Source organism: Saccopteryx leptura, chromosome 7 (genome assembly GCF_036850995.1).
Source record: "Saccopteryx leptura isolate mSacLep1 chromosome 7, mSacLep1_pri_phased_curated, whole genome shotgun sequence".
Classification (NCBI taxonomy): Eukaryota; Metazoa; Chordata; class Mammalia; order Chiroptera; family Emballonuridae; genus Saccopteryx; species Saccopteryx leptura.
This window is the reverse complement of record NC_089509.1, coordinates 113,066,372-113,082,928: the sequence shown is the minus strand read 5'-3', so window position 1 is coordinate 113,082,928 and position 16,557 is coordinate 113,066,372. Positions and strand designations below refer to the sequence as shown.

Here is a 16,557-nt window from a genome sequence, read left to right as displayed (position 1 = left end):
TCACTATATATAAACCAATGTCACACTGGGGGGTCATCTGTCAAAAGTTATAAATGGAATTTGATTACAATAAACAGAAGCTTTCCTTGCTGTCAATAATTAGAGGGTATGGCCAGAGGCTACAGAGGTTTGAACAAGTTTGTGATGAAACTGACACCAGCTGACTGTCCCCCTTCCCCTGCTCTCTATAAAACAGGTGGGGAGGTGGACATCACTGGGTCATCTACCATCTGGGGGAGGATCTGTCAGCGACCGTGGAGGAAGACACACTCCATCAAACTGGAGCCATCTTGTTAACCCTGAAATGACAGTGATTTCTTTCTTTGCAGTTTTATTTATTTATATTTATTTCTACTTTTAAAATTTTTATTAAATTTATCGGGGTGACATTGGTTAATAAAAATGTATGGGTTTCAGGTGTTCAATTCTATAATACTTCATCTGTATATTGCGTTGTGGTCACCACCCCAAGTCAAGTCTCTTTCCATCACCATCTATCCCCTATTTACTCTCTTCTACACCCCCCCCCCTCTCTGTAATCATCAAACCGAGGCTTATTGGTTTTGGGGTTATTAAATCTCTTCACTTTTTCACCCAGACCCCCAACTTCCCGTCCCCTCTGACAGCTGTCAGTCTGTTCCCTGTATCTATAGGTCTATTTGTATTTTGTCTGTTAGTTCATTTTGTTCATTGCAGTTGTCAAAGTGGTCACCTGAGATCGGGGCAGGGATGGCCACCTGGACCATGTGTGCACTCAGAGAAACAGGCGCCCTGAACTCGGACTCCCGGTGTCCTGGCGCCCGGGGACCGCAGTCCTTACCCTCCCCAGCAGGGCCAGTCCTCATTGCAGAGCCGCGGGCTCCCGGGGGCACCTGGTTTGCACTGGGCTTGGGAGACTCTTCATGACTTCTCTCTGCAGAAGGAGCAAATGTCCCTTGAAGGTTTCAGTGGATGACAGACAACCCAGAGGGGAAAACCCTGGAAGCTCTGCAAACCCAGGGCTAGAATGTCCCTCCCCCAGGCCTCCATGATCTGCCTTCTGTATGCAGGTGACCTGTGGGTCAGTATTTTATCCCTCCTGTCCCCTGGGCCTGGGCTAAGACACTGCACTCCGTGGGCTCCCCTGCTCTCCTGGCCCCCGCAGTCTGCACTGCATTCTCTTTCTTCTCTGCCATGTAGCTCTGTGGGTTTGAGTTTGTGTCTGAGGCTGTATTAGTAGTAGCTCTGCTTCCTCCCAAGGCAGCCTTAGCAGTCTGGTCCTGATGAAGGCAGACTTCCCACCTGGCTGCTCCTTCCCTCCCCTCCATAAGCCCTGGGAATGGTTACTTGACAAAACATTTAAATTCTGTTGTGTTTCAGTGACTGACCTCTTTGGGTTTATTTATCACAGCCACTAGCCTAATACAAAAGTTAAAATATGAACTACCTTCAATTAAAGCAAACTTGTACTTTACTAGAAAGGACATAAAGAATTAGAATGAATCTTTGCTACAGAACATTGTTCATTTGTAACCATGAAATAGTCTTAGTCGCTCTTACTTCTTTTGCAAAGTTTTTTTCCAGACATAGGTGGTGTTCTTGAATCCGTGGACTCTGTAAAGTAAAAGGAAGCAAGCAGTTATGTGTCCGCAGTGGTCTTCCAGATTCTGTGACAGCTCACGCAGCAGATAGGGTTTGCGGTAATATCGATGTTGGATGACCATTTCCTTCTTTCTTTCAGTTGAACCCATTCTGGTGCCTGGGGTCATAGTACTGGACTCCTGCCCGGTTCTTCCTTACACTCAGCATCTGAATCTGTGAATGACCCTGAACATCACTCTCTCCCGTTTCCCCATCTTTAATATTGGGAAGACCGAGTTACCCTATTTCCTTTTTATTCTTTTTGTGACAACAAAATGAAGCTTTATTCACAAAAGCTCTGTGAAAAATCACAATGTAAGCCAATGGTTTAAGTATCATTCAGGTTTGGACTGGTTGTTCTCAGCCATTTTTTACATTAATAATTCAATAGCAGCACAAATTATCCTATGATGATGTTCTAAGTTTGGTACTAATGACAATATTATCAACAAATAGTGAAATACTGTGCTTATTACTCTCTATAGAATATAAAGCACATTGATTAGAGACTAAGAATATTACTTCAACTCTCTACCATTGATAGATGTGACCATGTAGTAAAAAAGGACCGCTATTTAAGTAGTGTGTTATTGGTAAACTTTCAGTATATCAAACAATTGGGCTCATCCAGTTAAACAATGTATACAGTCTCTTGCTTCCTCCCACTTCGACTGATGGTCGAAGAAGTTACCATCAGTGCTGACAATGGTGCCCCAGAAGTAACCGAGTCAATGCACATGGAGAATGTCTGACTAAGATTCACCAGAAAGCACAGCTCTGAAGTGAGACCCTGGATATTTGTTCCACAAACACAATGTGGATATTCTTGTCTGGTGCTATCTGGAGTCACAGATTCCTGTGTCTCTCCTCCTTTGCTCGAGTCTAAGGAGTTTCGTGGATTGATCACACTGCACAGGGACAGGATTCTCTGGGTGTCTCTGTGTGTGATCAAGAAACCAGGTCAGCAGGAAATTCCCTAATAGAACTTGAAAAAATCTTCAAAAGCCATGTAATATCATGGCCTGCACCCAGGCCACCCTGTCTGCCCTGCAAAGTCACCCGGCTTGAATGTGAGTGATACTCCATCCCCAGAACAGAGACAATTCACTGGCAAGGGTCCCCTCTGCTCTGTCTGACTCTTACCTTCCTACACTTCTCTCGCTTCCTCCTCTTACCCCTTCTGTTGTCCTTAACACATCCTTCATCTGCTGTTTCTTCGTGGGGAGACCTCGGAAATCTTACGTTGATGACAGTGAGCTCCCTCCACACCCTAATGGCCCCTTGAACTGTTTGCCGGGCTGAGAAATAATTTTCTCTTGTGTTTGAGCCCCAGGCCAGGTTTAGAATCACCTTTTAAAGCAGTTGGCCTAGACTGAGACAAGTTGAAATATACACTCTCCAAAAACTGAAGCAAATTTACATTTTACTTTGATGGATCTAGTGGAACAATTAGAATATATATATTATTTAAAATATTATACTTTTGTAACAGCAAGACCAAGTAACATTTCTATTTGTTCTTATGTGTTTTCCTGGTGGGTGTTCCCAAACAGGCGTGTCTCCCATAAGCTCTGAGCAAGCAGGACGGGAGGACCCCTCTGCAGTCGGTGCACTGAGGAGCTGCCCATCTGATGACCACCCGGGCTGCACACAGGATGGAGGAAACAACATTTTGATACCCGTTTCGAGTTCCAGTTTTCAGAGGAAATGACTCAGAATCCTGGACAGTAGTCTTGTCTTTTCCCTTATCCCCATGGGACTTTGTGGAAGACCTTGGAGTATTGATGTGATTGTGTTTTCTCATCTAGATGCCAAGGTAACAAGGTCCTTCCTGCTTACCCCTCAGGGTTGTTGAATAGTCACTATATATATACCTGACTTGTTGAAGAACTCTTTAAAACACAGTACTTTGGGTTTCAAAATACCTCATTCACTTCTGCTAACACTAGACAGCTGGAGGAATTGATCCATGACACTATTCAAAGTCTGTGATCACATGACAATATGACCTTCCAATAAAAAAGATATTTAGCTTTCTTTCTCTGTACAAATCATCAAATCATTGTATAAATCCAACACTTTATAGTCAGAGAATTTGTTATTTTGCTAGCCTGTTTTTATCAATATTATACAATCAATTAATGGAGGCATAGATTGATTTTAAAAACCTATGAATTTTAAGCCACATATTCAAAAAATCCAACTATAATGATTTCTTATTACCTTGCACATCCCCAAAAGTCAAGTAAAACAAATGCAGAGAGGGGGCTCCAGGACAAACGGGGTCCAGGGCACAGAATGACCTCAGGAGAGATGTCTCAGGACACAGTGGCTCTGAATTCAGGTCCCTGCAGCCCCAGCCCCACCCCCCTTACCAGGCCGCCTTTTCACTGCTGAGGTGGAAGCTTTGGGGGGCTTGTCTCCACCACCGGATTCTGTGGAGTCCTCACTCGGGATCACTGTGCAGAGAAGAAACCCCTTAGTGTTTCAGACACTTCAGGAGAGCGCTAGGAAGACCTGGAGCTACGTTCGCTCAGGTGACCCCGGCCTGTGCCCGACGGTGTGACCCGCAGGGTGCCCCAGGTGCCACACAGAAGGCAGTAGAACCCGTGCCCAGACAGCAGCCCCGCCCGTCCTGCAGCGCCCGTCTTACCGCGCTCACTGCTCCACCCCCCACCTCTAGCTTCATCCACGTCTTCTTTCCTCCTCATCCCACTTCCTCACTTTCCTGTTGGCTTGAACAATTTCCATTCTTTATGCCGGGCAGTGGTGTCTCATTTTATAACGCTCCTTGTCTTCATTGTTTAGTTTTCTTTCTCTCTCTCCTCTAATGAGTATCTTGGCTCCTCCATTTTCTCCCTTCGCTTTAACTCCTGACCCCATCACTTTCCTGTCTTGCACAGAAATAGTCTCGCTGACATCAATACTTAAACCAACCATTTCTGCTTTTGGTTATTTTTTGAATAACTGGGGACCATTTCCTGCTCAACTGACTGCATGAGGCGCTGGTCCCCTCCTCTTCTGACCCCTAAGCAAGGTCACCAGGACTGCCTCCATGGGCCCTGGTGACACGTCCCAGACCCGTGCATGGTACCGGGATTCACATCACACATTCTTCCCCTCAGCCTTGCCTATTGTGTCAGACGCGGGGTTGCAGTTGCTCCTGGCTCCGGCTTCCACTTTAATTCCTGATTGAACAAATGGCCTTTTCGTTTTTATATGCGTAAGCTCTGCAGAGCAGGAATTCCCCGGGATTCCGTGGTCGGGTGGTTCCACTATAGGACAAAATTGTAATAAAGGAAGAATTTCGTTTGTCTCCCCAGAGGGAGTGCGCACCCTCCCTGCCCTCAGCAAGCCCCCACCCCCTGGGGTCCCCTGCAGGGAGAGCTCCCCCCTCTCCTGCTGCTCAGCTCCGCCCTTCCTCTGCGCCTCTCCTGACTCTGGGGTCTTGTTTCTATTTCCGGTTTCACTCTCAGAGGAGAGACCTGTTTCATCTGAGAGGGTCCCAGGGCCATGGTGGTCACTGGGGACACCTCACCTTCTCACTGGTGTTAGGAGCCGCCCTTTGTGCCTTCTTTGTGGTGACCATGTGCTCTGATCAGACGATGCTCTGTCCTCTCTCTCCACCTGGTCCACTCCGGCCAGTCCTTCACTCATTGTCCTTTACTCATTCTGGACATGGCTCTCACTGTGTCTCCCCCATTTTCTCTATTTATTGGCATTCATTGCCCTCTGTACCTTCCTCTATTCATACTGTTTTTCTACATTTTCTATCGGTGCCCCCCAGGGCGCAGCAGGGTCAGGGGAAGCAAAGTGGGTGCCCAGGACCCACGAGGTGCTGAGAGTGAGCTCCTCCTCCCAAGGGTCCCGGGTCTCCCTGCCTGGCGGAGACCTGGCCCTGCTGCCCCGCCTGATTTTCCAGAGTATCCACGCTCTGTTACGTTTCCTACTTTCTTTTGCTTATTTCTGTTTCTTAATTATTGTTGTGATAATTGATTCCTCCTCTATCAGTTTTGTCTGTCTTTGTATATTCTCCATCTTAAGCATTCCCATCATTACCAAAGTTCCACTCTCCTGACCTCATCCACCACACCAGCCCCTCCCCCTGCCTCTCCCCCTCCACGCTCACCCCGCCCAGGCGCTGGTCTTACCTGCTGGCTCAGACGCCTGGGCACGTTGTTCACTCGCTTGTTGGCTTTCTGGTGCCTCTTTGCTGTTACTAGCAGCACCTGTTTTCTTCACATTTATCTGTCTGAGTTCACAGAGCTGCTCCCGGAGTTCATTTTCAGGTGAGGCTATAAGTAAATCACATTTTGATTCGTAAATATTTATTTGCCCCCTTCATCAGATTCCAACCAGAAAATACAAAGCTCTCTAAGCTTTTAGAGCAGAGGGAATCGAATCCAGGGGATTAGTTATACAACTGTTGGAAGAGCTGAGAAGTCCAAATGGAAGAATGAGCAATCTCAAAGAACGGTCAGCAGGACACCATGGGAGAAAGCAAGGGTCAGCCCAGAGGCGAGGGTCACCAGGGATAGAGAAGCTGGACCATGCTGGCCTGCTCGGTAGGAGGCAAAGTCATGGTATCTGCAGTTACTGTCAGAATTGTTCCCCAAGACAGTGATGGGGAAATACCCGCTTCTCTCGTGCTCCCACTAACCAACCTCCTGCCAGTGTCTCCTGGTTAGGGACCCAGCAGGAAGCCAGCAACCAAGGGGGCAGGCAAGCAGGTCTGCAGGGCCTGTGGCCAGAGACAGAGGGCAGAGCGGGGCAGGAAATGATAGAAAATAAATCCCCATGCAAACCACCCGGGCCAGCACACCCCATTCACCACAGTGAACCTCTCTGCTCATTATTGGTGCCGTTGGCCCATCCCACTTGTTCCCACCAACCTCAATAAGTTGTGCATAGATAAATATTTTTTTTCAGGGCAGTTTAGATATTTTCATTCAGTGCTATTTTTCTAACAAAGCAATTTATGTAAAGTACGATTTAAAAATTAATCCCTACCAGCCTGACCCTTGATGGCACAGTGGATAAAGTGTTGACCTAGAATGCTTACATCACTAGGTCAAAACCCTGGGCTTGCCTGGTCAAGTCACATATGGGAGTTGATACTTCCTGCTCCTCCTCCTTCTCTCTCTCATCTCTAAAATGAATAAATAAAATCTTTTTTAAAAGGCTATTAAAAAAGAAAACAAACAAAAACCAAGGCACACATTTCAGTTAAAAATTAATCCCCAGCATTTAACACAGAACCTGGGCCCTGGTGCAGGCTTGGTGCCACATCCCCAGCTCCTGGAGCCTCCTCTTAGGGAGGGCGGGCTGAGAGACCTTCTTTCCTTTACCTGTCATGTCATAGCTAGCCAACCCAGCTGAGTCAGACTCTTGGAAACATTTATTGGTGGGTTGCTGTGCATCTTTTGGGTTATAATATCATTGCCTCCTCTCTACACACTGTATACACACACACACACACACACACACTCACACACACACTGAATTCCTTCTCTGCTCATTATTCGTCACAGTTCTGTCCCCTCACTCCTTCCCATTCCCACCAGCTGCACTGGTAGGTGAACTGGTAAGAATATCAGTTGATGTGTGTTGAATATTTTATATTCTAAAATGTTAACTTTTTGACTAAATGTGATTTTCCAGAAGTATCATGATGCTTTCAAAAATCCGTCTGTAAGGTATTTTTCTTTTATAAAAATATATTATTATTATATTGCCTGCCCAGGCGGTGGCACAGTGGACAGAGCATTGGACTGGGATGAAGAGGACCCAGGTTCAATACCCTGAAGTCGTCAGCTTGAGTGCAAAAGGTCACTGGCTTGAAGCCCATGGTCACTGGCTTGAGCCCAAGGTTGCTGGCTTGAGCAATGGGTCACTCGCTCTGCTGTAGCCCCCCTAGTCAAGGCATGTATGAGAAAGCAAATCAATGAACAAAGAAGTGATGCTTCTCATCTCTCGGTCTACTTGCCTGTCTATCCCTATCTGTCCCTCTCTGTCTCTCGCTTAAATAAATAAATAAATAAAATTAATATAGAACATCTTTCTTTAAATAACACATCTCACTGAAAGCTCCATTATAAGGCCTGCTATGGCGCAGCAGTGGCCTTCCATGTCACTCATATCCAAAGGAGAATAATGGAATAAAGACACGAAGCTTCTTATAGACTAGTCTGCTCTCGGGTGGGGAACCTGTGTTCCCCAATTTATTTCCCTGGGTCTGAGTCTGGGGTTGCTTTTAACACTGCTCCACGGCCTGGGGGATAATTACGACCACCATGGACATATGTGAGAGGAGAAATCCCAGAGTTTACTGTAGTGGGTTAGCCTCAGGCCCAGACACCAATGATAATGAAGATTAAGAATAGTAATAATAACAAATGCACAAACACTGGTGAAGTACCAGGCGTGATTGAGAACGCTTTACACGGCGTAGCTGTTAAAAATCCATCACCCTGTGAAGTAGGTCCCATTATCAGCTCCTTTTTAAAGATACTGAAACTGGGGGTCATAGAGGGGAAGTCACTTCCCCAAGGGCACAGGTCAGCATCTGAAGCCAGGCCACAGGGCACCAGACCTCCTGCTCTGACACTCCCTACAGCAGAGCTCAATCCCTAGTCTCAGTGGCTGAGTTCGCACAAGTAGCCAAAGTCTCTATGCTGATTCTTTGTCCTTGAAAAATGAAGACAATACACCATCATTTTAAGGTGTTTGAGACTATTAAATAAAATATTACCAATATTACTGTAAAAGATATGGTGACTGATTAGAAATTAACTTGTCAATCTTGACCAGGTGGTGACACAGTGGATAGAGTGTCAGCCTGGGATGCTGAGAACCCAGGTTCGAAACCCCGAGGGTCACTGGCTTGAGAGTGGGATCATAGACATGACCCCATGGTTGTTGGCTTGAGCCCAATGGTGGCTGGCTTGAAGTCCAAGGTCGCTGGCTTGAGCAAGTGGTCACTGGTTTGGTTGAAGTCCCTGGTCAGGGCATGTATGAGAAGCAATCAATGAACAACTGAAGAGTCATAAGTTGATGCTTCTCGTCTCTCTCCCTCCTCTCTGTCTCCACCTGTCCTCTGTTTTTCTCTCTCTCTCTTTCTTGCTAAAGAAAAGGAAGAGAAATTAATTTTTCATGATTAATATCTTAAATTTATAATATTTTAATTTCCCCTTGATTGGAAAGGAAGAGAGAGAGGGAGAGGTAGAGAAAGAAAAGAAGAGAGAGAGAGAAAGAGAAGCATCCCACTCGTTGTTTCACTTAGTTGTCCCGTTTAGTTGTGTATTTGTTATTATCACTGATTGCTTCTTGTAGGTTCTCTGACTAGGGATCAAACCCATGAGTTCTGATGCAATGGGTCGACACTTTATCCACTGAGCCACCCAGCCAAGACCTAAAATTTATAATATGTTAAATATTTTAATAACTATAGTAAGAGTGTCATATACTGAAGGAAGGTGAAGAATTGTAAACAGTGGTTACCAGCTGCTAAAGCACCAACTGTTTTATTCAGAGGCCATCTGGTGTTTTTAGAGCAACTCCTGGCCTGCTGCCCCAGGGATGATGAGACAGGGTTTGCACGGGAGGCACATGGTGTCCCGTGTAAAGAATCCAACAAATGAGGGACTCTACACCCAAGAAACACAATCATCACCACAGAAACACTCTCTGCAGTGCTGGCCACCGCTGGATGCAACGTCAACTAGCTGAGGCCACAGCCTAATTCAAACAAGATGGACACAGAAAGCCATGAAGCCACACACATGGACAATAGGTCCCAGAGTTTTCAACAGCTGGCAGCAAGAGCATTTGAGAATGAGAGGAGCAACCTGCCCAGGCAACCCAGTGTATGAAGGCCGCTGTCCGAATCCTTGCGGAAACTGCAGGTGCCGAGACAAACAGCTCTGGGCCATCGGCACTAAAAAGCCGCGGCCCTCCCAGCACAGCACACGCCAGGACGGGACAAGGACAGCAGAGGGTCACAGAGCAGTCAACAGCAACAGACCTTTGTAGTTCAAGGGTTCCGGGAACAACCAGGTCAGGTTTTGATACCAGTTTTCACCCGTTTCTGGGGGGAAGAAATTAGAAGTTTATTTCAGAAATGGAAGTATGGGCTGCGCCATTCTCCCCTCCTCCCCTTTTAATTTTTATAATGTGGGACTTGAAGACCCTTCCCCCCAGGTATCAGTACAGAGCGGCACCCCTGGCCTCTGTCAGGACACTCGCTGTGTCATCCACGAAACACTCGGTAACTGGAGATGGTTTTTCTTGTCACCCACGGCCACAGGGGACCTGTTTTTGTGTTCAGTGCTAGCTCTGATGGGTGACCTTCCCTGACTTCCCACCCTCGTCACCCCACACCCCCTCTCCTGTCTGTCCCTCTGTCCTGTGGGCCTTCTCCTGAGGTCAACCCCCCTCTCCTGTCTGTCCCTCTGCCCTGCGGGCCTTCTCCTGAGGTCAACCCCCCTCTCCTGTCTGTCCCTCTGCCCTGTGGGCCTTCTCCTGAGGTCAGTGTCTGATTCCCTGCACGTCCTCCAGCTCCTCATGTTCTTTCTCTATATTTCTCTTTGCAGATATTCCCCCATTTTTGTTCCATGTTTCTGTCTTTTCCATGAGATGACCTGAGTGTGTACAGGGTTAAGAACACAGGCTCTGGGTTCAGAATGCCTGGTTCATCCTGCTCATTTGACCCCAGGTCAGCCACCCACATGGTGTCTCTGGATTTCAGTCTCCTTTTCTGTGAATGAGTGGAGAGTGATACTGCTCCCCCCTCCCAGGCAGCGGTGAGCCCACAACTCCCAGAGCAAATGCTCAGTAGGTGACTCTTAGTGATGTGGTTGTTTCACTGTGACCTTAAACCCTTTCCCCGGCTTTCATTGCCCTCCTCCTTCCTCTCTCTCAAGGTGCCCACATCCCCTCCTCCACATCTCACCACTTCCTCTCCTCTCCCTGTGTGACTGCCGATCTCCTTGAATACTTCAGTTCCTGAGCTACATCCCCCAGGTTTAAATCAGTCTCTTCATCTGTCATCATCATGGGTCTCCTCTGTGATGATGGATTTGGGCCCACAGTTCCCTGCCCTTCATAGTTTCACACTGACCTTCTCCTACAGGGGTCCTTCCAGATCACCATTACTTCCGGGTCAGCATTGTCTTTACATCTGGCTTCCTGACACACTAGGTTTCTGTTTCTTTTTCTTGGTTATTAGGCCAGAGGTCTCTGGCCATAGCTACTTCTCCAGCACTGGCCTCTGGTCAGACCCTCAGACAAACACCTTTCCCGCCTTCACCGTGCTCCTCTACAGTTCTTCCCTGATCCCCAGACTGCACTCGAGACTCAGGGCCACCTCCCTTTCTCCTTTCTTCTCAGCCGCAAGGAACTGCTTCTTATCTAGGAATAATCACCTTGTTTGAAGCTTAGTTGGGTGTGAAGGTTACCAGCTCTCCCTTTTCCATCACTTGCTTGGTGACAAATTTTCTCATGGACCGCTGAAGAGAGAGAGACAAAAAGACAATAGAAATCAGAGATGTCCAGCCTCACCAGGCGGTGGTGCAGTGGATAGAGCGTCAGACCGAGACGTGGAGGACCCAGGTTCGAGACCCTGAGGTCACCAGCTTGAGCGCGGGCTCATCTGGTTTGAGCAAGGCTCACCAGCTTGAGTTTAAGCTTGCTGGCTTGAGCAATGGGTCACTCGGTTTGCTGTAGCCCCCCCACCCCACCCCTTCAAGGCACATATGAGAAAGCAATCAATGAACAACCAAGGTGCTGCAATGAAGATTTTATGCTTCTCATCTCTCTCTTTTCTGAACTGTCTGTTCCTATCTGTCCCTCTCTGTCTCCATCACACACACACACACAAAAAAAATTAGAGATGTCCATCACAGCCCAGGGACATCATCTCTAACTTACATGTTTAGGAATTCTCACCCCTTGGGTTACTCAGAGCTCAGTTGATGGCAATTCTCATGGTAAAGTTTCCCATCATCCCTGGGACAGAAAAGAGAACCCCCAACAAGGAGCCCGTATGTTTCCTATACAGACGGCAGCCACTCAAATCTCAGGGCAGAGGAGTCACAGAGACATCGTGAGCCTGTTCCTCATGTAAACAAATTTCTGATGGCTGGAAAAGCATCAAACAAATAATGAAAGTTAAAGGTGTATTTTGACCTGTTCAAAGTGTAAGGAAAAAACAAGAATTTCTTTGAAAAAGAACTAATACCCTATAGATGTCTATGTGTATAAAAGAAAAGCACAAGAAAGTTAAGTAAATCGTTGGTCAAAAGGAAGGAATAAATTAAGTCAGGGACAATGAGCACTTCCCAAAGAGACAGCAGAGGACACAGGAAGAACTGGAAAGACTTCCAGCTCCCAGAAACAAAGGAGGGACACTCTCTGAAGTCACAAGCAGGGAGGGAATATTGTGGCTCAGGGGGAAATCCCAAAAGGCCTGGACCAGGGACCTGGGAGGCTGCCAAAGAGGGGAGACCGGTCAGCGCCCCAGGGCCCTGCATGGAGGTGACCCAGAAAAGTAAGAGGAAGGAAACAAACCAAGAAGCCAGGCGGGCATCTGGGAGGAGTCCAGGCAGGAGGAGCCGTGGGAGGCGCGGGGTCCACTCACCCCAGGGCCCTGCATGGAGGTGACCCAGAAAAGTAAGAGGAAGGAAACAAACCAAGAAGCCAGGTGGGCATCTGGGAGGAGTCCAGGCAGGAGGAGCCGTGGGAGGCGCAGGGTCCACTCACCCCAGGGCTGATGGCAGCTACACCTCTGGAGCAATAAACCTGTACTCACAAACCTACAAGCCTCTCGGATCTCTTTCACGTCCAGGAAAAAAGAACTTCAACTTTCTTAGCTATAGATGTCCAAAATCTTTTTCAAATTTATTTTTTAAATCAATTCCCACAATCTGCTTCCCACTCTGGATAGAGAGAAATCTCATTTGTCCTTTCGCCCTTGTTCTGCAGATACGCGGGACCCTCTCACATGCTATGCCTTCCCCAGCCTCTGCACTGCTCAGTCCACGTTACTTTTCCCATGAGTTCTCCCTCATTATTAGGAGATCTCTGTTGATACCAAACTGTGTTGGAATAAAAATTATTCCAGACAAATTAAGACAAAAATTATTGAACGGATGAAATGTAACCAGGGACAACTACCCAAAAATTTTTGAAAGGACAGTTTCAACTCCAAATTCAGACTACAATTAAAAAGTATAGCCCTGGCTGGTTGGCTCAGTGGTAGAGCGTCAGCCTGGCGTGCAGAAGTCCCGGGTTCAATTCCCGGCCAGGGCACACAGGAGAAGCGCCCATCTGCTTCTCCACCCCTCCCCCTCTCCTTCCTCTCTGTCTCTCTCTTCCCCTCCCGCAGCGAGGCTCCATTGGAGCAAAGATGGCCCGGGCGCTGGGGATGGCTCCTTGGCCTCTGCCCCAGGCGCTAGAGTGGCTCTGGTCGCGACAGAGCAACGCCCAGGATGGGCAGAGCATCGCCCCCTGGTGGGCAGAGCGTCGCCCCCTGGTGGGCGTGCCGGGTGGATCCCGGTCAGGCGCATGCGGGAGTCTGTCTGACTGTCTCTCCCTGTTTCCAGCTTCAGAAAAATACAAAAATAAATAAATAAATAAATAAATAAAAAGTATAAATTGTGAATCTCAGGGAAAAAAATGATGAATCAATCCTATAGTTTTGTGTAGTATTAAAAATAGTCTTTGACAGAGCAATTGGTTTTCAGATTGTTTGATTAGTGTTTTTTTCACCATTGGAGAAAGAGCTAATACAACCATTATCCTTCTTTAAGGGTAAATTTGACCTTGGTTAACTTTCTTGCTCATTACTCTAGACACCTGAAAAGTGATCTCTCTCCTGTGTGACTAGGGCAACACTCTGTTCAGGGTGAAAAATGACCCATGACCCGTAACCTGTATGTGGACTCAGAGGGAATACATGTAAACTATCAGCCATAATGGTCTTCCCTCAGTGCAGTGACTCTTGCAACTCAGCTGTCCCTTGTAGGGCCCCTGAAAGTTATGACTACAGAGTTGCTACATGAGACATTAACTTTTCTAGGCAGGGTGCTGCTAAGCCAGGTGGATCCTGAACTCACAGCTAAGCTGTCACTCGAGGTAGATAGTAGTCAACTTGGTGGACAGCTGTGTGGACCACAGCTAGGGGTCCCTCGGAAGAGGAGTAAGTGATGCTGCCATGGTGGGATACTGCATTTCCTGTCATTTGTCCTTCTAAGTAAATCTGATGTCACAGAGGCTCTGATTGTCCTGTGAGTCTAGATGTAGAGCTAAGCAGACCTCCAGGTGGGTGTTGCGCTGTAGTCATCACACCAAAGCTTCAAGAAGGCTCATGATAGATCTTCTTTCTTGAATACAATATCCCCATTTCCTAGCACTGTGTATGACTATGGTGGATGCTCAATATATATTTGTCAAAATAATTGGCTGGGGACCTTGGTCAGTTGGTTCAGTGGTAGAGCATCAGTCCGGTGTGTAGATGTCTTAGGTTCGATTCCTGGTCAGGGCACACAAGAGAAGTGCTCATCTTTCTCTCCACTTCTCCCCCCTCTCTCTTCTCTCTCTCTCTCTTCCCCTCCTGTAGCCATGGCTCAACTGGAGCAAGTTGTTCCCAGGTGCTGAGGATGGCTTCATGGCCTCTGCCCCTAGCGCTAAGAAGAGCTCAGTTGCCAAGCAATGAAGCAATGCCCCAGATGGGCAGAGCATCATCTCATAGTGGGCTTCCTGGGTGGATCCTAGTCTGGGTGCATGTGGGAGTCTGTCTTTCTGCCTCCCCTCCACTCACTGAGTTAAAAAAAAATGGCTGTGGACAGGAAGGCAATAAACTTATTTACCATATCTGAAGTCTTCTAAAATGTCATTTAAATCTGGGTAGCTCTTCAAAATGGTCTTGCTGAACAAAATCTTCAGAAGTGACAGGTCAAATTTCTTCTCCAGTTCTTCAAGAACATCATATACCACTTTTTGTACAGGTGTCTGATTATTCCAAGATTTTTTAGACTCCTTAAAAATATTAAATGAAGAATATATAAATACAGATTTTTCAAGATACAGAAGAGCCCTAGAAATTGATTTTATTGTTAATGTATTACAATTTCAGTTCACGGCTATTTTTTTTCATTTGAAATTTTAGAATTTCTCTATATTTGTATGACTACTGAATAAAATCAGTCAATATTTTCTCCTTAAAATAGCAATTTGTGAATCTGATTTCTTCACCCTTGTTTACATTAGATGGAAGGAGGAGCAATTATGAAGAACAAAATGGGTTCAAACTAAGTGATGTGCAGCCCTTTCAGAGCTTTGTCTAATGTTTTAGAAATCGATGTCAGTGATGAGCGGCTGTTCTGTTGACAGGACAACCTGTGCCCCTTCCCCAGGACTGACTGGCCTGTAAGGGCTAAAGGAAGCCAGTTGCTAATTTTCCCCTTCCTGAGAACTGGGCCATAAAGAAAGCCTATTCATAAGGAGAGAGAAGACTGAAGGCTGACATCTCTGTATCTCCACATACATCTTCTGCTAAAATTAACTTAAATTCCGAGACCCCAGAAGCAGCACCAAATTAAACCTGTTAGAGAGAGAAAAGCAAGTTTTCCTCCCAATGTGTGAAACAAGACATGAATTCTTAGAGAGAGAAAAGCAAGTTTTCCTCCCAGTGTGTGAAACAAGACATGAATTCTCTCTGTTTTTTTAATGTTCTCAGATCTAAGGATTTAAATTGATGCTCATTTAAATGAAAAGCTGTGTGAATGACTTTATGAAATCAATTTATTAAACTGATTCATTCATTCATTAAAATTACTTTTAATTCCTAGAATATGCTATACTGTACATGCAATTTCTACAAGGCATTCCACAGCCTGGAACCCATCAGCTTCAGATCCTTTATCTCCAGTGTTATTCACCCCAACTTCTATGGGCACCATGGGGTCCTATTGCTTCAGTTAGGAGCAGAACTGCCTTCAATAATGCCTGATACTCTTCTTCCTTTAACCTGTTAGGAATACTGACAGCAGTACTTGAGAAGGACCCCACTCGGAGACTCTTCTGTTGCCTAGTTGTGCTCTGACATGTGATTCCAATCTCAAAATATAACTGATTTGGAGCTGGTTTATCAGACTGTGACATAATAAACCTCACTTACTTCATACAGTTCATTGGTGATGAATCCACGGTCACGAAGACTTACAAGAAAAGGAAATATTCCTGTTATTGCACCTGAAATCTCCACCTTATGTGTTATAAAGTGCTGGCGTGCAGTCTCATAGATAAGATTTTTGACTATGTTCCAGTTTTCTGCAGTCCTCCTAGGGAAAAGAAATACCATAATAATATGGTCATCAAGATTTTGAGATACTTATGGAGGCTGTAACATTTTATATGTGAAGGATAGAATGTAAAGGACCAACACATATAAAATAAATCATCCTGAGTAGACACTGATATGAATAAGAATTGATGCAATAAACAAAGATATAATAGAAGAAAGCATGGAGAAATAGAAAGACATGTATTATTGAAAAAGTCCAGACTTTTCTAATGAAAGCAAATATATTTCTCTTAAACACTTCTTAAGACATTCCATGAGTCCAATAGTCCCATAACACCAAAAGCAGGTAATGACAAACTATAGACCAATAGCTCTGATGAATATTGATGTAAAAATCTTCACCAAAACATTAGCAAATTGCATAAAACAATATATAAAAAAATTTTACTCATGACCAAGTGTAATTTATCTCTGATGTGTAAGGCTGGTTCACATTCCAAACCAATCAGTGTGACCCACCATATCAAGAGGCTGATGAAGAACAATAGAGTGATCATATCAACTGATGCAAAAAAACTCACTTGACAAAATCCAACACCCATTCATGTGAAGACTCCTAGCAACCTGGACATAGA

The 16,557-nt window shown here is 45.9% G+C and overlaps 1 protein-coding gene across 5 annotated transcripts in view; it reads right to left on the bottom strand.

The window, feature by feature from the left end:
• Positions 1 to 16,557, bottom strand: part of LOC136378400 (nuclear body protein SP140-like protein) — a 37,129-nt gene that overhangs the window by 12,854 nt on the left and 7,718 nt on the right. Inside the window, exons 2-10 of one of the 5 annotated variants that reach the window (XM_066345290.1) lie at positions 15,797 to 15,959; positions 14,487 to 14,655; positions 11,043 to 11,126; positions 9,644 to 9,706; positions 5,772 to 5,915; positions 4,752 to 4,895; positions 3,996 to 4,079; positions 1,540 to 1,593; positions 713 to 913 (exon numbers count right to left, since the gene is read on the bottom strand). In XM_066345290.1, coding sequence (XP_066201387.1) covers positions 713 to 913; positions 1,540 to 1,593; positions 3,996 to 4,079; positions 4,752 to 4,895; positions 5,772 to 5,915; positions 9,644 to 9,706; positions 11,043 to 11,126; positions 14,487 to 14,655; positions 15,797 to 15,959 — 1,106 coding nt within the window. The remainder of the gene's footprint in view (positions 1 to 712; positions 914 to 1,539; positions 1,594 to 3,995; positions 4,080 to 4,751; positions 4,896 to 5,771; positions 5,916 to 9,643; positions 9,707 to 11,042; positions 11,127 to 14,486; positions 14,656 to 15,796; positions 15,960 to 16,557) is intronic. The other 4 variants (XM_066345294.1, XM_066345291.1, XM_066345292.1 and 1 more) reach the window with 4 other exon arrangements.